Source organism: Lissotriton helveticus, chromosome 1_1, assembly GCF_964261635.1.
Source record: "Lissotriton helveticus chromosome 1_1, aLisHel1.1, whole genome shotgun sequence".
Taxonomy (NCBI): Eukaryota; Metazoa; Chordata; class Amphibia; order Caudata; family Salamandridae; genus Lissotriton; species Lissotriton helveticus.
In genome coordinates, this window is record NC_136057.1 from 419,527,038 (window position 1) to 419,546,928 (window position 19,891).

A 19,891-nucleotide genomic window follows, 5' to 3' on the forward strand; every position below is an offset into this window, starting at 1 on the left:
ACTAAGCAATCACACCTCCAATACAAGACAATCTCAATCTCCCATCCCCATGATATTACAATAGGAAGCAATCTTTTCTGACATGCTCCACTCCAACAAAATATTGCAATTTTCATTTAATTTACAAATTAGTACAGTGCAGCCTCCACGCAGAAGGGAATAGGGTCCTATAGATAGCAGAACCCACCCCATAAAAGGCACAAGAGTGAAGATGGATGTACCAATACAAATGAGAAGAGAATTGTAATGGATGCAAATACAATAACCTATAAAACAGCAAGGACATGCATAAGAGCAATCTAAGCTCAGATCGACTACACCAGCCAAATCAATTTGTCAAACATTAAAGTTTTGCATTAGCCTAACAGAGTACACACCTTAACAAAAAAAAGAAAACATTGGCGGATGGCAAAATTCAGACCTCTATTAGTCAAGGATTTAGTAAGTGAAGGCAGCATCTGCAAAATCTTGTTTGGAAAATGGGGCTTATAAAAACAGGGGCGATACAACAGGAGAATACCTGGGTTATCTTCTCAAATCACCAGCAACCTAGATCTTTTTGCCAGGAAAAGAGAGCAAGAAGAGAAAAGAGCCTTGAAGGGATACAAGAAACATGAACATGGATCTCACAGATTCTGGATACTAAGTGCAACTTAAATACAATTTGGGGAACATAATCAACCTCTAAACACCTCTGAACATGCTGCAGGCTTAAGACCAATAATAGGTGACATTTCACCATACAGCCTTGAAATCAGTGTCTTGACGTTAGCATAAAATTAGAGTCTATAATTAAAGTCTTAATCTTCCATAGTTTTATTTCTTTTTAATAATACCCGCAAAGCTTGTGTATTGTGTCCCCAAAGTTTTACAACATTTTTGACTAAACAGTCAGTGCTCTTCACTTGATCAAACATGTGCCAACCTTCTTCACGCTAAAAAGCAGCAATTGACTCTACAATACTACCGTTGAAAGGCCTGCACGATGCAAACATTTCAGAAAAGGTGGGAGTCACAGGTAGGGGACAGTCAAGTGGCCTGTGGTAGATGACAGAAACCTAAGAAACACATGTCCGGTTTCTGGGCAACCTACTGCAAAGGGAGGCAAAGAAATGACCTGAGAAATTTAGATTTGCATTTGAATAACAGTTTGAATGCTCTATTTATTGCAAGACAGCATTCAAACATCTGGATACTGTCACACACTGCACATACATAAAATGCAATAAGTTTGGAAGAACTTCTATACATGGGGATCATCTAACCTACATTTTTGAAGTCCAGTTTGGCCACCCCGCTGGTACTTAGAACACCAGCTAATTGACTTAAGAGCCCGAGTGCTAGCCAAAGGATCCCCAGATATACTCTTTAGAAGGCGAACTCCCATGCTCCATCACAAGGAGAGAAGCTAAAGGCCAGCAAGTCCACTGAGCCCCTTAAACTCCCACGCCAGAGCAACCCTCAGAAGGATCCTCCTGGCACCCTTCGGGAGATGGGACTGGCTAACCGGGCCGGATCTTGGTCCCCTTACACAACTCCAACTCCCCACAATCACAAAGACCGTGCCAAAAAGCACGGAATAGCCAAGCACAATCGCTGTAGCGCATATCTCTGGCCATGTCCTACAGACTGTAGTACTTCTGCTCCTTCGTGCTCAGCCAAACGTATCCTGAATTCGCCTGCCTTCTTGACCCAGCTGCCAATGTGTCTACTAGCTTTGTGGACAAACCCGACTCGGTCACTGCCACAGACTCTGTTGGTAAACTGACTGACTGGGGCTGCCCATGTGCATCCCCCCTTGTGATCCATAGTAATGTATTGAAAAGTCAAAGATTCCACAAACATTTAATTACCTCGAGCAGATACACCATCTTTATTAATCCAAGCACCAAAACAGTAAATGCCGTTGATGCGCCCCCACCCGGGCAAGGTGCTGGCCCTACCTGTTGCAGAGGACCGATATTGCGGCTTTGCCACTCGAGACAGTGTGACTCACTGTGTCCGGCACACACCCCTAGCTTCACACACTTCATACAAAAAATCTCTTTGCTTTTCATCTGCCTTGTGGCACTAAAAGTGAGCTTTCAGCAGGCAGGCTCTCAGCAGGAGCAGCATGGATATTATGAGCACAACGTCTGAAGTCTTCACCCCGAAATGAACAAGTCTGAGGGGCACTACAAAGCTTATTTTACTGTTCCAAGTGCTCTCAATACTCTTCCTTTCCCAGGGGCTAAGCTCAACAACTGCTCAGAGGCGAATTTCACAAAAACATAAGTTACTTTTCTCACCACCAACTTCCAACACAAAAGCATCTTAAGTTTGGAAGTTTATAGGCAATGGCAGATTTCAAACTCCAGCATGATAAGTGTGATAACATGCGCCAGTATAAACAAAGGCTTCATGTTAAAAAAAAAACCCACAAACTGAAGTATCTGCTTTCAGAGGCACTCGAAACTGCTTCGCTGCAGGACTCGGACGTGTCGAAGGTCACACACACTCCAGCTGCCTTTTGTCTCCGGCCAGCGTGTGTCCGTGGGGGCGGGGCCATCGTGTTATCTAACTGACTTGGTCTTATAAAACAATTACCATTTAGAAACACCTAATGGGGCGTAAAACAATGGATTTTTGCTTTTCTATGGTTCGGCACGCAGAGTGAAGGACTAGTTCAGAAGGGGACGAATTAACATATAGAATATCTCTTTCACAAATAGAGAAGACCGCCAAGCCTGCTTACAAAACCGCCTCCAAGCAGTTTAGCCTCGCCTTGTTTGTGTTTTGAGCAAAACAAGTGTCAGCCTTGCACCGTGACTTTTGCATCGTCCTATACATGAAACCTCTAATCCTCAATGTTTAACGATGTTTTTTATTAATTATCCCTACCGAAAACATCTGCGAATAATTGGCCCTTGTCGTTTGTTTTGACCCTTCTCGCAGCCGCCATCTCTCCCTTCCAGAAGCTTATTGTCAACTCTGTAAAGTTTACAAAGAATAAAGAATTCTTTCCACGTATTGTTTGTTCCAAGCAGGGCTCAGCTGCCACAAAGAAGTGTGGCAGCCTCACTGTTTGATGTATTATACGTTAGGGACGAGATGAACCTTCCTTTGTTTACAAGGTATCTCCGTTCACACATGTTCCTGGCATGTGAAGCGCGCGCTCACTTCCCTTCCTCCCTGCCGAAGAGCCAGATCCCCCACACTGCCTGGCGAGCTCTGCTGTTTTCATGGCACACGTGCCTCAGTCTCCATACTTCCTTCCGCTTCGGAAACCCGGGTTTCAGGAGTCTTTCGTGTGTGAGAAGTGCTGGGGACGACGTCACCCGAGGGCAGATTAGTGAACACTGATAATCGGCACAGTGACTGCCTAACCTACTTACGGCGCTAGTTTTATTTATTTTTATTTTTTATTTATTTAATGCGATTTTCTATAGCGCGAACATTACCTCAAATGTCAAAAACACATGTAAAGGCGGCAGCAGGAGAACACGGCATGATTTTTTTTCTGGTGAAAATATGTATTCTTGTTTAGCAATAAATAAATAAATAATTTCCGAAACTGATCCTCACGAGGTTTCACCATACCGTATAAAACAAGAAACAACGGCACAAACAGGGGGGCAGAGGCTTACCGCATGGCCTCGGTAGACGCTGCTCGGAAAGCACAGCGTCGTGTAGGGATTCGGGGGCGTGCTCTCCCCTTCCCATTGGCTGGAAGGTAAAATTCCAGCCAATGGGAAGAGGAGAGGGCGTGACTTAAAAAAAGACACGGAAACGCCCCCGAATCGCGTCAAGGCGGGCCCTGAACTCAGTGACGCTCCTCTCCTCCAATGGCTGGCCAGCATTTACGAGGCCATCCAATGGAGAAGAGGGGCGTGTTCAGGCCCCCATACTACTAACAAAAGATTTCGGCTCCGCCCACCCACTGCTTACGCAGTGGGACGGTAGCCGAAACCTAAAAAGGCCTAGGCATCATTCCCTTTTGTAGCATATCACCCTCTTTTTGTAAACGAGACCAAACGTAGGCATCAGCCAATCAGAAGTGCCTCACCCCTTAGAACCTTCCTGAAGGAACCTCAGAGCCTCAGATTTTCATAGCCGTTGTGTACTTAGACACCATATCTGTTGTAGGCTGAGCTTTCCTCGGGGAGGTGGGTGGGCGCATGGGAATCTATGAAAGTTACCAATACTGGGGAACCAAAGTTACAGGTAAGTAACTTGTTTTCTTACCCCAGTATTGGAACTTTCATAGATTCCCATGCTTTTGTATCAGAGTAGCAAGCAGTTAGCAACAAAACCACATTTTGCATCATAAAATTATAGCAATAGGCAACACGACATAAAGATACAAAATGTGTAATACGGAAGGTGGGATAGAAAGGAAAGCTCACAAATTATTGGAAGAGGTTCCGTAGGACAGCCTGTCCTACTGCTGCATCATCTTGTTGTAAGGACTCCAAGCAGTAATGCTTGGTAAAGGTGTGAACGCTGCTCCAGGTAGCAGCTCTGCAAATGTCTTTAATCTGTACCCCCGCGAAGAGGGCTGTCGAAGAAGCCACAGATCTTGTGGAATGGCTCGAATCCTGCCAGTCAGAGGTTTTCCTGCAGCAGTGTGACAATGCAGAATGGCACTCGTGATCCATCCTGAAATGCCCTGTTTGGAAAGCGGAAGGCCCTTGCTTGGACCTCCGAAGGCAACAAATAACTGTGAGGATTTCCGAAATCCCTTAGTACGTTCCAAATAGAATTTCAAGCACCGTTGCACATCCAACGAATGCAATGTTCTTTCTGCTGGTGTAGCCGGTTGAGGAAAGAACGCCTTCAGAATGACCGGCTCATGCAAGTGGAAGTCCGAGGGCACCTTAGGCATAAACCTAGGATTAGTTCTCATGATTACAGTGTTTCTTTTGAATTGGAGGAAAGGTTCTTGGATAGTCAAGGCCTGCAATTCTCCAACATGCCTAGCCGACGTGAGAGCGAGGAGGAGAGCCAATTTCCATGAAAGGTGTTTCATGTCAGAACGATGAATTGGTTCAAATGGGCCTTTCATGAGTTGAGAAAGGACTAGATTTAAATGCCACGTAGGAGGAGGTGGTCTCACTGGTGGATAGACTCTGAACAAGCCTTTAAGAAATTGCTTAACAATTCTGGAAGACCACAAGGAAGGCCCAGACCCAGTCCTTCTGAACCTCGATATTGCCACCAAATGGACTTTAATCGATGAATGGGCTAGTACCGACTTAGCCAAGGACAGCAGATAAGGCAGGAGCTGATGAGGCTTGGAAGTGAAAGGATCAATGTTTTCTCTCTTACACCAGCAACAAAATCTTTTCCACTTAAGACGGTAAGTCTTGTTCGTTGAAGGAGCCCTTGCCTGGGAAAGGACCTCCTTAATCTCTCTTGAAATGGGTAGATTCATAAACTCTTGCGGCTCAGGAGCCATGCAGTCAGGTGTAATGACTGTGGATCTGGGTGCCAACCTTGTCCTTCGGACATTGTGAGGAGATCTGGTATAACCCTCAAAGGAAGAGGAGGGGCTATCGACAACAGATGGAGTTCCGTGTACCAGAACTGTCTCGGCTAAGCAAGGGCTATCAGGATCATCCTGCGCGGCTCCACCTTGATCTTCCTGATGAGCCGTGGGATCAGAGGTATGGGCGGAAAGGCGTAGACAAATGTCCTTGACCATGCTATCGAAAGCGCACTCCCCAGAGAACCTCGATGGTGAAGCCTGCTTGCATAAAACCGGCATTTCTTGTTGGTCGGTGTGGCAAAAAGATCGACCTCCGGTCGGCCCCACTGGCTGAATACCTCCTCCAAAATTTTCTGATTCAATTCCCATTCGTGGCTGACTGAGGATGACCTGCTCAGTCTGTCGGCGTTTTCGTTTAGGACCCCTGGCAAGTGTTCTGACTTCAGCGATATCCCGTGAAGGATCGCCCATTCACAGATCTGTTGAGCTTCTTGCGACAATGGACGAGATCTGGTTCCTCCTTCCTTGTTCACATAGTGCATGGCCGTGGTGTTGTACGTCCTGATAAGCACTTGCGAACCTTCCAGGCGAGGAAGAAAAGCTTGCAGAGCCAGTCTTATTGCCCTTAGCTCTAAGAGGTTGATATGGCGACGTTTCTCCTGGGGCGACCAATGACCGCTGACATGCAGGTCTTGCATCACTGCTCCCCAACCCTCCAATGACGCGTCCGTTGTCACTACTTGTAGAGACGGGTCGCTTACAAAGGATAGACCTTGGGGCAAGTTGTTTTGATCTGTCCACCATAAGGCCGCTTCTTTCATCATTGGAGTGACAGTCACCTTGTCCTCGAAGGAACCGTGGCCCTGTTTCCACTGGTTGTCTAGTTGCTCCTGCAGAGGACGCATTCGTAGTCTGCAATGGGGAATCAGGGGAATACACAATGAAATCACTCCCAGTAGAGACTTGTAGCGGCGTACTGAAAGACACCTTCTTGCTTGTAAGTCCCGAGCCAAGGTCTGTAATTTCTCCCTCCTTTCCGGAGTAGGGAAGGCTCTTGAGAGTTTTGAATCCAAGATGGCTCACAGGAAGCGAGCCTTTCTGGACGGGACCAGGGAGGTCTTTTCGTTGTTTAGAGTGAGTCCCAGATTCTGAAACAAATTTGTACAAGCCTGAACAGCGTCCAGCGCTGCCTCCCTGGACGGAGCTTTCAGCAACCAGTCGTCCAGGTAGGGGAAGACTTGGAAATGGTTCCTTCGCAGGAAAGCTGCAAATGGCGCCAGCACCTTTGTAAAAATCCTCGGGGCTGAGCGGAGTCCAAAGGGTAAAACCCTGAACTGAAAATGGCTCTTGGCTACTGTGAATCGCAGAAACCTTCTGTGTGCTGGGTGAATCGGAACGTGGAAGTACGCATCCTCGAGGTCGAGCGTGGTCATGAAGTCCCCCGGACTGATTAGCTTCAAGATGTCCTGGAGAGAGACCATCCGGAAGGACAGGGAGATGAGATAGGTGTTTAGCTCCCTGAGGTCTAAAATGGGGCGCCATTTCTCTAGCGTCTTCCTCACTAAGAAGAACCTGGAATAGAATCCTTGTCCCCTTTGGTTTGAGGGGACCGGCTCTATTGCTCCCTTCCGGAGCATATGTTGGACCTCGAGTCGCAAGAGACGCTGGTGTTTCGATGGAATGGCTGCCGGGGGCTTGGGTGGAGGGACTTGCGTGAATTCCAAGGTATGCCCTTTCCGAATGATGTTGAGCACCCAACGGTCCGATGTTATCCTGGACCAGTTTTGAAGGTATTTGGTGACCCTGCCTCCAATTGATGATCTCTTGAAGGAGGGTCCAGTAGGAAGAGCCAGGAGGCCGCTATTGGTGCTTGGACGAATCTCGTCCTCGTCCAGCCTGTTTCCCCTTATTGTAAGGCCTGGAGTAGTTTGTAGACTGGCCCTGCCGCTGTTGATAAGGCTGACGGTATTGCTGGGGAACTGAGCCCGTGGAGGAACAGCGCTGCTGTGACAGGATCCCCTGTAGTTACTACCTCTGCCTCTGGATCCCTTAAAAGGAGACTTGCGGTATTGAAGGGTCCCCAAGGACCTGGCAGTCTCTGTGTCCTTTTTTATTTCTTGAAGAGTGTCGTCAATGAGTTTCCCCAATAATGCCTCACCATCAAAGGGAAGATCCAGGACCTTGTTTTGGATCTCAGGCCGAAACCAAGTAGCCTTGAGCCATCCTTGGCGAGGGAGGACTGCCGCCCCAGCCAAGGAACGAAACGCTGTTGTTGCAATGTCCACTGCACAGTCAGTGATCTCCATTGACGTCGCTTCTCCCTCTTGCAAGATCTTTTTTGCCTCTGATGTTGACTCCGGAGGCAGCTGGTCAAGGTACGGGGCGACAGCACACCAAAGCTGGCGGTCATATCTACCCAAGATCGCCAGGGCATTCGCAGCTCGCACTAGCAAACTCGCCATCGATGAGAATCTTTTCCCCGCATTTTCCAATCTCCGCCCTTCCTTGTCCGGAGGAGTTGTTAAGGGAGCAGAAGGGTTACGGATTTCCGCTGCGCTGCCTGCGAGATAACGGATTCTGGTCTTGGATGACCCGTTAAGGCCGCCGGACCATCGTCGGGTGCCTTGTATTTCTTATCCAGACGCGGTAGCACAGGGACCACCGTCGCTGGGTTCTTCATAGCCTTTAGGCCCTTCTTACACAGATGATCTACAATAGGAATGGACCTAGTTGATTTCCTAAAGGGTTCCTTGAAATCATAAAGGAAACAATCCGTAGTAACCTTGGGCATGGCCAATTTGAATCTGCCAGCTGCTCTTTCCATCAACTGATGGAAGCCCCCAAAGTCCTCTGGCGGGGAATCAGCCGGATCCGGAACTGGTGATGAGGGATCGGGAATGATATATTCATCATATTCAGTATTAGGCACAGAGTCATGATCCGACTGCTGATCCTCATCCGAGGAATCATCATGGGCCTTTGCCAGCCCGGAGGAATCCTGTTGGAAGGATGTTTGAGGCTGAGGAGAAACTTGAGCCGGTAAATTTGGCGTCACTGATGAGGCCAAAATCCCTGTAGGCGCAGCAGGCGCCGTCGGGACCAGAATTGGCCTATTCGCCTTAGATTTGTAGTCCTGCAGCATCTTATGCAGATCTTGAAGAAAAGAAGATGGCACTGTAACCATATCCTGCCCAGAATGGTGTTGCGTCTGGGCCGTCTGATGATGACCAACTTCCTCGTGGTCGTATGCGCCCTCAGAGTCCGTCTCCTGGCATTTGACTAGAAGTTGGGAGGGACTATTGGCATAGCTGTACAAGTCTTGGTCATCCTCCTCTGACTCCCCTTCTTGAAAAAGCATGGTTGGTAGTGGGGGGACACACTCCTCGGAGAAGTCATCTCCGGCGTGATTCTTGTCACGGAAATAGCAATTCTCTTTTCAGGGGACAAAATCGACGACGGTTCCGTCGTCGACGGTTGTACACGCGTCGACGAGATCGGGGTCGTCGAAGATGAAACTGTCGACGCTCCAGCTGTCGTCATTGTCAAAGTCGTCGTCGACGATGCCCTCGTCAACGAGACCGTCGTCCTCGACGTCGCCGTCGTCACCATCGTCGTCGGCGACACTGTTACTTTCGTCGTCGGCACCTTCGTCGTCGGCACCTTCGTCGGCGGCGCCGTCGTCGTCCCATCGGCAAATCTTTCGTCGATGCTGATGAACCTGCCGTCGACGGTACCTTCGACGACGAAACCCCTGTCGACGGGGTCGTCGACGACAGCAATTTAGATTTCGATCATTTCGTCGACGGAACCTCCGCCGTCGACGTCTTCGTCGTCTAGGACTTAGAACTCCTCTCAGAAGACTGGGAAGAAGGTTTCTTGAAGGCTGAGGCAGTCTTCTCACCTTTTGAAGGCATAGCAGGTCCTACCCTCTCCTTTTCACCTCGGTGAGGAGATTTGCTGGGACCCAGGCTCTCAGACTCACTGGGGGTCTTTTTAGAGGCCTTAGAAGATCTTTCCACAGAAGGAGAAGGGGAACCCCTACCCCTCTTCACTGACCTTCTTGAGGAAGACATCAACGCTGCATCCTCACTGTCACTAGAGACAGTCTCCTTCCTGGATTTCAGCTTCTGGAGCCATGCCAAAAGTCTACCCTCACGGTCCCGGAGGGTCTTGGTCGAAAAGGTGCGACAGATCTTGCAGTCCGCAGCCTGGTGGTCAGGATAGAGGCAATAGATGCAGTCTTTGTGCTTATCCTCCACAAAAAGCCTTTTCTTGCCACAGGTGGAACATGGCTTGAAAAGGGCCTCTCCATTTCAGACATCCTGGAAGGCAGCTAACAATCCTGAAGTGAATCTGAAGGATTCTAAAGAAAAAATCCTGAAGAAATTCCTTTGAAGAGTAGAAGTTGAGAAGAGCTCAAAGGAGACTCCCTAAGCACAACGTGCGGTAGAAAATCTAAGGCTCTGAGGTTCCTTCAGAAAGGATCTAAGGGGTGAGGCACTTCTGATTGGCTGATGCCTAAGTTTGGTCTCTTTTATGCTACAAAAGGGAATGAGGCCTAGGCCTTTTTCCTTTATCTTTTGTACCTACAGCTATGGTATTTTTGTTCCCGAGACTCCCATTCCGACGACGGGGAATGATACAAAAGCATGGGAATCTATGAAAGTTCCAATACTGGGGTAAGTTTGGGAACCACTGCTGTATGGAGCACAGACATGGACGTTACAGCAGACGAGCAGTAGGAGTCTTCCTAGTTGCAGTCTTGGTCGAAGATGAAGTGCTGTCTTGATCTGAATCTTTTCCCATGACGAATCAAGGGACCCACCCACAGGTTACCCCTTAAGTACCCTAAGGAAAGGGTTGGGGCGATTCACGGGTTCCTCGCAGAGAAGGGGCTGGACAGTGGGGAGGATACTCCCATGTCCTTTGTCCAGTTTGGTGCCAGAGTGGGAGCCAACTGCTCCCTGAACTGGAGTATGCAAGGAGGGCACCAAATGTGCCCTTCAAGCAGTCTCAGTGGCACTGGCAAGCACCCCCACCCTGCCCCAATACACTAAAATCTGTCTGGGAGGTGGTTACAACTCCCTGTGACAGGATATCTATTGTTCTGCCTTCCGCTGCTTGAGCCTGGCTCAGCAGCAGAAGGGCAGAAACATGTCTCTGGTCGGCAGCAGCCCTAGCTTGCTGTCCGGTTCTGCAAGACTGGTACCGGGCGAGAGCACTGAGGGCCTCCCGGAGGAGCTTTACAGTGCATGGAATCATACCTCCATGGTATTATACCCCGACACCATTTATGGTGTGGGGTTATGAATCCAACATGTTTGATACAAAACATGACAGGGTTTGTTACAGCTAGTTTAGAGATGGTCATCGCGTAATGAAGCATGGCCACCATATACGATATAATGGCTGATGCACTCAGAACCCAGGAGAATGGACTCTGAAGGTTGTAGGTGTGTTCAGCTCATGCAGCAGCACCCTCACACTTAGAACCGAGCACCTTGCCTTCAGGACTAAAAGGCCTGCCTAAGGGGTGACATATGTTTTAAGTGCAATGACCTTAGATATAAGAAAACGTATATGTGCCGTAAGAGGTGCTAGCAACCGCTTACACAGGCTGCAATGGCAGGCCTGTAGTCACAGTTTGAGTGGTCTCTCATGGGTGGCATGATACATGCTTCAGCCCATGGGAGACCCCTGGTGTACCTATGCCCTTGGTACCTTATACTAGGGACTTATAGGAGTACACCAGTAGCCAATCTGGGGTGTACCTAAGTACTTACTATACCAATTTAAAGGAGAGAGCACAGAGACTGGCGTCCTGGTTAGCAGGCTCCGAGTCATACTAGTCAGAAACAGCATGGCAACAGGCAAAAAGTGGGGGTAACCATGAAAGCACACCCTACTTTCCTACAGTACCAGAGACCGGGATTTTCTCACATGTTTTCTATTCTATTTGTCAGGATAAGTAAAGTAAAGCTTTCTTTAATCAGGGAGCAGAAAGAATGAACCCAAATTAGGATCTTGTGTTACAAGGTTTAAAATGTTGATAATATATCTGTTGTATAAACCGAAGTAAAGTAATGAATCAATGTCACTGATCTATGTAATATTTTAATGTTGGAACCAATTATTTTATATTACATTGAACAGATTTGTAGTTTTTGATGCAATGCAAAGCAAAAAGATATTTTCTTTACCTTTATTTTCTGAGAACATCCTCCACTAACCAATGCGATCACACCATCATCGGTTACCTAGAAAAAGAAAACACTTTTTACTTGCTGTAGAAATTATATTTATTGCACGCAGAAAGACCTTACACAGAGTCAAATGTGGGTGGCACATAAAGTTAAAATAGAGATGCATAATACATTTCTACCAACAAACAAATACCATTGGCAAATTTAGAGTTTTGAATGACCGGTCATTCAGTGCACCATACATAACAAATGCCTCAGGTTGGATTTAATTTCCACATGGGATTATGCCCATTGACATGATTCACTATGATAGACCTGGTGCTTATTTGCAGAAGAGGCAGGGACACTTGAGGAGCAACTTGAATTTACGGATAGATTAAATCAAGATCATATCTTATGAACTCATTGTGACAATCAGTCACAACTAATCAGGATGGAAAAGACAGACCTGGGACCATGAACTTGTGCAATACAGAAGTTCAACGAGGGTGTAACGGAGTGCAATGTGTACATACTCTTCCCACTTCTTATAAATGGGAAGAGGTTGGTCCTGGATGACAAAGACAAGAGGTAGGAATCTGAAAAGCGTTATGTGCCTCATCTTAAAGATCCAATTCAATGTCAAGGGATAAGGTAGGGTGAAGCTGTGAATAAGTGTAGCATTTGTGCGGCACATTAAGGTATTTGACAAGGTTTTAATGATCAGTCCAACATCCTTCCTTATTCTGAACTTATGGTAAATTCTCCCCAGCTCGAGAAGGGAACGAAGCACCTTGTATGGTAAACACTAAAAGGATGTGCAAGGTCCAGCTGTAGCATATCTGGGTCTAGGGACCAGGTCTAAAGGGTTTGGATTCCTAACCCATGGGTGCAGGGACTTAGTCCATTGCACCATCGCGGAGTAAGGAAGTCCAGATTACAGCAGCCTACACAACCCACTGCAGGTCTGGTGTCTGTACTTTCTGAGTTAGTACCAGTCCCAGGAAGGTTTCAGGGACTCAGTGGTAATCCAAACGATCTTTCATTAATGAGTTATACATTCATGGATCACTAGACACGGAATATGCATTTTGACATATTTATTTTAAAAGAGTTATTTTAGAATTCCTGAATCTAGTGCACACAGTATTATTGTACGGTAACATCACAGAGGATAAAAAATAGAAGCAGCTAAGTGTTTTAGGAACAGTAAACAGAACAGGGAAAAACTGTAACATCATTATCTCAAATCATAACCCTTAATGTGCTATCTCTAGGCGCTATGTTAGTTCTACCATATCAATAAATAATATGCCTACCTTTTGAAATTCGGATGTGGGGCACATACCTGGGACAACAAGATTTACTGTCTGTCTGAAGTAGCTTGCCAGCTGTTTCGAAGGCAAAGGCATTCTGTTTGTTCAGGATCAACCATTGGCTAGCACCATTTAGTGATGCCTGGACCTCAGAGTTTTGCTGCATCCTTCTGTTAAGGTGAAATCTGGTGCCATCCGGATCTGCCCCCAGGGTGACGTTTTCGGTCCCCCTCAGTGGTCACCTCATTGGGTTTGTTTAGGGTACTGATAACTGATTCTATTGTATGTTTTCAGAATCAAATGGGATTTTAGGACACAAGATCTAGCCAGACTAAACTAGAAAAATGCAAAATACGTCACATGTGTAAAACGTCCCTAAACATACGAGTCCTCTTTAGTTCAAGAATACTTTCAGTGACTACTTTTTAAACCTTGAGATGTAGATATTGAGAGGAGGTATTATACTTGTGGAGGCTGAAACTGCATTCAAGTTACTTACCTAGGTAACATGCTAGCTGGCGGACACTATCTACCTGCAGATGCCTCACCTTTAGAAAATCAACAGGCAGCAGTTGATCTGGAGATTATTTCCAGAAATGCTCTTGCATGCTAGTAGGTGGCGCCATATGGGTCTGTAATAACTCCACACCATCCTGGAAGGGATGTAGCAGATCCATAGATGGGCGCCAACCTGTGTGTTAATGTCAGCTTCATGGGGCTTTCTCCTTCTGTGACTTTGAACACACAGCTTGGGAACTTTTTAGGGCTCGCAAGCAAAAAGAGCGAAAAGCCCTTTCAGTGTGGTTTCAAAAATGGACCTTGAAATTCCACACAGCTCGTGCGTGTGCATTTCAAGGTCCATTTGTATTGGGCTTTGCATGCGTGCTGTTTTATAACAGAACACGCAATAGCCATAGTCGGTCGCGTAGCTCCGCCTATGGCCTATTGGTGTCTGTTACGTGCACCAAAGCCCATATGTCTTCAATTATGGCGGCCAGACTCGGCCGCCATAATTGAAGACATATGATTGCAGTGACGCGCGCGCGGCACCACTCACAAGCTTTTTTTTTTTTTTTTTTGGATCCATTTCACGGCCGAAGCAACTAAACACTGACGTCTTGTTTCCCCTGGAAAATGAAGTGCTTTTTCGGTTTCCCTGTCAACGGAAGATGAAGTGAGAGAGACCCGCGCAGCTTCGCAGTGAAGGTACTTCATCAGCTTGTAGGCGTTGCCTCTGTTTGTAATTGAACGTGAACAGCAATCTGCGCTTCACGCATCTGTGCGCACAGCAGGGTCAGTGCTGAATGCCTGTGTCTGGTTTCACCTGCGCCTAGAGCCGCGCATCGCTGCTCCCGTCCTCTCCTGCAGCCCGCGCTGCTCTCCCAAGGGACGGCTCCAGTAACCCGGAGCGAGGGCTGAAATTGCACTGCGTGGGTTAGATGAGACGACTTCTCCCGCACAGGGAAGCCGAGGGATCGCATTCTGAATCAGAAAGCGAAGCTTGCACAGATTAATTCCGGCGGGAGGGCTCAGGTTTACTTTGGAATCACCACCCAGCAGGAAGGGCTATGGGCATTTCTGGTGGCGTGTGGTTTTGTTTACAGAGACTTTTCCAAACTATCCCCAAAGCACCATGTTTATAGGGCCCCATTCAGCAGGTCAGTGCTTGTGGTAGGCATGCTTAGGACCGGGTGATTAGTGTGACAGTGCAGGGAGGTGGGTGTTTATCGTTTCACTCCTCGCAGCTTCTCTCTGGTCGCGAGGTCTGTGCGTGTTGAAGCTGGCAGCAGGCTGTTAAGTTCATACATGTGGCCCACTGCGGACCCCGTAGTGGTTCTTGCCCTTATGTGTCCCTGCGAGGACACCGTATCTGCTGATCTTCTCACCAGCTGTCAGTTGTGAAATGACAGTTCTAACACAGGCGCAAGTCCAGCCTGATGGACAGGTAGAGCTCAGCATCCCGGGGTCTTTCTGGCGCTGCGTTGTCTTGCGTGTGTTGGCATGGTCCTTATGTGGATGGGAGTGCGGTGTGGCTGATGCTTTCTGATTCATTCCTCTTCTAGAAAGATGCCGGGGGATGCATGTCACAGTAGAGGAATGTGCGTCGCTAAGAAGCACAGGGTCTAAACACACATGATGTCAATATCATGGCCCGTTATCAGGCTGGAGTGCAGGGGTGCTGGCTGTTTGGGTGGTGTCTGGGTGTTTAGTGGAAATACTGAAGGTTAAACTTAACACTGCATGAACTGTTATCTATAAATATGTTTAAGGCGTTGGCACGGCAGGGTGCTCAGTGCTGGATTGTTGTTCGGCGTTCAGTCGATGGGAGGCTGGCGGTGAAGTAGATGGCTAGCTTGGATCGTATGATTTATTGTGCTGGAGCATTTGGCATGTTGTCACACGCCCCCCTAGTTTTTAGGTCGAGGACCGTAGGCTGCGCTTGCGCAGTCTCGGTCAGAGATTTAATGACTCTTAGTACGGGGCTTGAACCCGCCCCTCTTCTCCATTGGCTGGCCTCGTAAATGCTGGCCAGCCATTGGAGGAGAGGGGCGTCACTCTGATCAAGCCCTGTCTTTTTGCGATTCGGGGGCGGGTTTTTTGCGTTCTTTCTACCTGTGACGTCATCCATCACTCAACAAAAAACACGCCCTCCAGTCGCAAAATGGCTGCGCATTTTTCCGAGGCATTTCTGCTATGCCTCGGAGAAACGTGGTGGTGTAGAGCGCTCCTCGTCTTGGGGAAATCAATTATATCAATAAGTGTGCGTGCACAGCACGGACGCACAATCAGTTTCACCTACTTTGCTGCACCACTTGTGAAAGGATCCTCCCCCCCCTGGACCCCACGACCGGTGCTGCCCGACGCTGTGTTCGAGTTGAGGTGAGTGGCCCGGTCTCCTCCGCTCCCCTCTCCCTGTCCTGGTCCTCGCTTGCTGTGTGCTGCCTGAAAGAGGTGCGGGGGGCGGGCCGCGGGTGCGGGGCTAGGGTGGGCCAGGGAGCCTTTGCGGGTTGTCGCGTGTTGCGGGGAGGCGCTGCTGGTGCTGCCTCGTGGGGGGGGGGGGGAGGGAGGCGTTGCTATTGCTATTGCTGTGCACCCCCGAGCCCGAGGAGGGTGCCCTGGAGGGCTGGCACCAGGAGCTGCTACTCTTCCGCCACTTGATGCTCACCACCGTCTGCCTGAGGAAGTGCAAGAAGGCCGCTGGCTGCCACCATGCCCTTCTGCAGGCAGCAGTCGGCGGGACCCGTCGCCTGCTGGAGCCCGGAGCAGCTGGTGGGAAACATCACCCTGGAGTTGCAGCAGCGGTCCCGGTGAGTTGCGCACCTCCACTCTCGCTCTGACACCTTCGGGTAATGTTCGCGCTATATACAATCGCATTAAATAAATAAATAAAGTCCCTTCCTCGATTAAATGTTGGATTAGAAATGGCTGTTTTGTTAATAGCGAGTTCTAGCGACCGATGAGGAATAGCGACGGGTCAGCCAAACCAAGTGTTGAACTCACTAGGGTGGGGGGTCAGTGAGTGGAAATTTCCACACCCATCTCTTCATGAGGTCAGAGGTGTATTAGTTTACTGAGTATAGCCCTGAAAAAAAAAAATCTCGCCCGTTTGCACACCCATCTCTTCATGAAGTCAGAGGTGTATTAGTTTACTGAGTATAGCGCTGAAAAACAAATTTGCGGCAGACATGCTTTCCAGTCTTTACCATCCGGGCCGCTCCGCTCCCTTCTGTCCCCACCCATCATCACCCTCCCCGGTTTGCTGTTTACTTCTTCTACGTCGGTTTCGGGGAGGGTGAGGGATGGGAGAACAGTCACAAAGGACACAGCTGGCTGCACGCACTTTTCATGGCCCTGTTAGATCTCTTCCAGGGGTCCAGGGACTGGACCGTGCTCCAGGCCAGCAAGGAGAACGAGAGGCGACAGAAAGCTGCTCGGGGGCCACATGGATCTGCCTAGGGGAATGGAGGTGAGGAGAGGTGGGGATTTCGGGACGGGGCAGGAGCTCTCGGCCAGCTGAGCTGCTGCCAGGGGGCACGGAGGACGCCACCCGCAGGCCTGGCTGTGTTTCTGGGATTGCAGCATGTATGTACATTGTAGAACAAGCATTTAAATGTATATGTTTACATTCCTGGTGCATCTGAATTGTAACACTATACGCATTTAAACTGAATTTGCGTTTGCTATGTTCATTTGGGTTAGATTTCGAGTTCTTCTCTTCCATAATTATCGTAAAGATTTATCTGGCTTGATTCTGAGAAATAAGCTGGGTCTGTGTGCAACCCTTTAGAAGCAGAGCCGCCTTTCAGTTACCACAGCTGGTTCCAACCTGTCAGCACCACCGCGCCATCCTTCTACAGCACTACCTCTCCATCCTTCTACAGCCCCACCGCGCCATCCTCTTACAGCACCACTCCCCCATGCTTCCACAGCACCACCACTCCCCTATGCTTCCAAAACCACCACCACTCCCCCATGCTTCCAAAACCACCACCACTCCCCCATGCTTCCAAAAGCACCACCACTCCCCCATGCTTCCAAAAGCACCACCACCGCTCCATCCTTCCACAGCACCACCGCGCCATCCTTCCACAGCACCACCGCGCCATCCTACCACAGTCTGTGTGTGTGCATGGCTCTGTCTGTCTGTCTGTGTGTGTGCATGGCTCTGTCTGTCTGTCTGTGTGTGTGCATGGCTCTGTCTGTCTGTCTGTGTGTGTGCATGGCTCTGTCTGTCTGTCTGTGTGTGTGCATGGCTCTGTCTGTCTGTCTGTGTGTGTGCATGGCTCTGTCTGTCTGTCTGTGTGTGTGCATGGCTCTGTCTGTCTGTCTGTGTGTGTGCATGGCTCTGTCTGTCTGTCTGTGTGTGTGCATGGCTCTGTCTGTCTGTCTGTGTGTGTGCATGGCTCTGTCTGTCTGTCTGTGTGTGTGCATGGCTCTGTCTGTCTGTCTGTGTGTGTGCATGGCTCTGTCTGTCTGTCTGTGTGTGTGCATGGCTCTGTCTGTCTGTCTGTGTGTGTGCATGGCTCTGTCTGTCTGTCTGTGTGTGTGCATGGCTCTGTCTGTCTGTCTGTCTGTGTGTGTGCATGGCTCTGTCTGTCTGTCTGTGTGTGTGCATGGCTCTGTCTGTCTGTGTGTGTGTGTGCATGGCTCTGTCTGTCTGTGTGTGTGTGTGCATGGCTCTGTCTGTCTGTGTGTGTGTGCATGGCTCTGTCTGTCTGTCTGTGTGTGTGCATGGCTCTGTCTGTCTGTCTGTGTGTGTGCATGGCTCTGTCTGTGTGTGTGTGTGTGTGTGCGGTTGTGTGTGTGTGTGTGTGGGCGGTTGTGTGTGTGTGTGTGTGTGGGCGGTTGTGTGTGTGTGTGTGTGTGGGCGGTTGTGTGTGTGTGTGTGTGGGCGGTTGTGTGTGTGTGTGTGTGGGCGGTTGTGTGTGTGTGTGTGTGGGCGGTTGTGTGTGTGTGTGTGTGTGTGGGCGGTTGTGTGTGTGTGTGTGTGTGTGGGCGGTTGTGTGTGTGTGTGTGTGTGTGGGCGGTTGTGTGTGTGTGTACGCGCGGCTCTGTCTGTGTGTGCACGCGCGGCTCTGTCTGTGTGTGCACGCGCGGCTCTGTCTGTGTGTGCACGCGCGGCTCTGTCTGTGTGTGCACGCGCGGCTCTGTCTGTGTGTGCACGCGCGGCTCTGTCTGTGTGTGCACGCGCGGCTCTGTCTGTGTGTGCACGCGCGGCTCTGTCTGTGTGTGCACGCGCGGCTCTGTCTGTGTGTGCACGCGCGGCTCTGTCTGTGTGTGCACGCGCGGCTCTGTCTGTGTGTGCACGCGCGGCTCTGTCTGTGTGTGCACGCGCGGCTCTGTCTGTGTGTGCACGCGCGGCTCTGTCTGTGTGTGCACGCGCGGCTCTGTCTGTGTGTGCACGCGCGGCTCTGTCTGTGTGTGCGTACGCGCGGCTCTGTCTGTGTGTGCGTACGCGCGGCTCTGTCTGTGTGTGCGTACGCGCGGCTCTGTCTGTGTGTGCGTACGCGCGGCTCTGTCTGTGTGTGCGTACGCGCGGCTCTGTCTGTGTGTGCGTACGCGCGGCTCTGTCTGTGTGTGCGTACGCGCGGCTCTGTCTGTGTGTGCGTACGCGCGGCTCTGTCTGTGTGTGCGTACGCGCGGCTCTGTCTGTGTGTGCGTACGCGCGGCTCTGTGTGTGCGTACGCGCGGCTCTGTCTGTGCGTACGCGCGGCTCTGTCTGTGTGTGCGTACGCGCGGCTCTGTCTGTGTGTGCGTACGCGCGGCTCTGTCTGTGTGTGCGTACGCGCGGCTCTGTCTGTGTGTGCGTACGCGCGGCTCTGTCTGTGTGTGCGTACGCGCGGCTCTGTCTGTGTGTGCGTACGCGCGGCTCTGTCTGTGTGTGCGTACGCGCGGCTCTGTCTGTGTGTGCGTACGCGCGGCTCTGTCTGTGTGTGCGTACGCGCGGCTCTGTCTGTGTGTGCGTACGCGCGGCTCTGTCTGTGTGTGCGTACGCGCGGCTCTGTCTGTGTGTGCGTACGCGCGGCTCTGTCTGTGTGTGCGTACGCGCGGCTCTGTCTGTGTGTGCGTACGCGCGGCTCTGTCTGTGTGTGCGTACGCGCGGCTCTGTCTGTGTGTGCGTACGCGCGGCTCTGTCTGTGTGTGCGTACGCGCGGCTCTGTCTGTGTGTGCGTACGCGCGGCTCTGTCTGTGTGTGCGTACGCGCGGCTCTGTCTGTGTGTGCGTACGCGCGGCTCTGTCTGTGTGTGCGTACGCGCGGCTCTGTCTGTGTGTGCGTACGCGCGGCTCTGTCTGTGTGTGCGTACGCGCGGCTCTGTCTGTGTGTGCGTACGCGCGGCTCTGTCTGTGTGTGTGTGTGCGTACGCGCGGCTCTGTCTGTGTGTGTGTGTACACGCGCGGCTCTGTGTGTGTGTACGCGCGGCTCT

The 19,891-nt window shown here is 50.0% G+C and overlaps 1 protein-coding gene across 8 annotated transcripts in view; it reads right to left on the bottom strand.

Annotated features, from left to right (window-relative positions):
• The window catches only part of AMN1 (antagonist of mitotic exit network 1 homolog), an 851,867-nt gene that overhangs the window by 178,581 nt on the left and 653,395 nt on the right, over nt 1-19,891 (bottom strand). For all 8 annotated transcript variants that reach the window (XM_078673783.1, XM_078673782.1, XM_078673780.1 and 5 more), the window contains one exon: nt 11,668-11,724. In XM_078673783.1, coding sequence (XP_078529909.1) covers nt 11,668-11,724 — 57 coding nt within the window. The remainder of the gene's footprint in view (nt 1-11,667; nt 11,725-19,891) is intronic.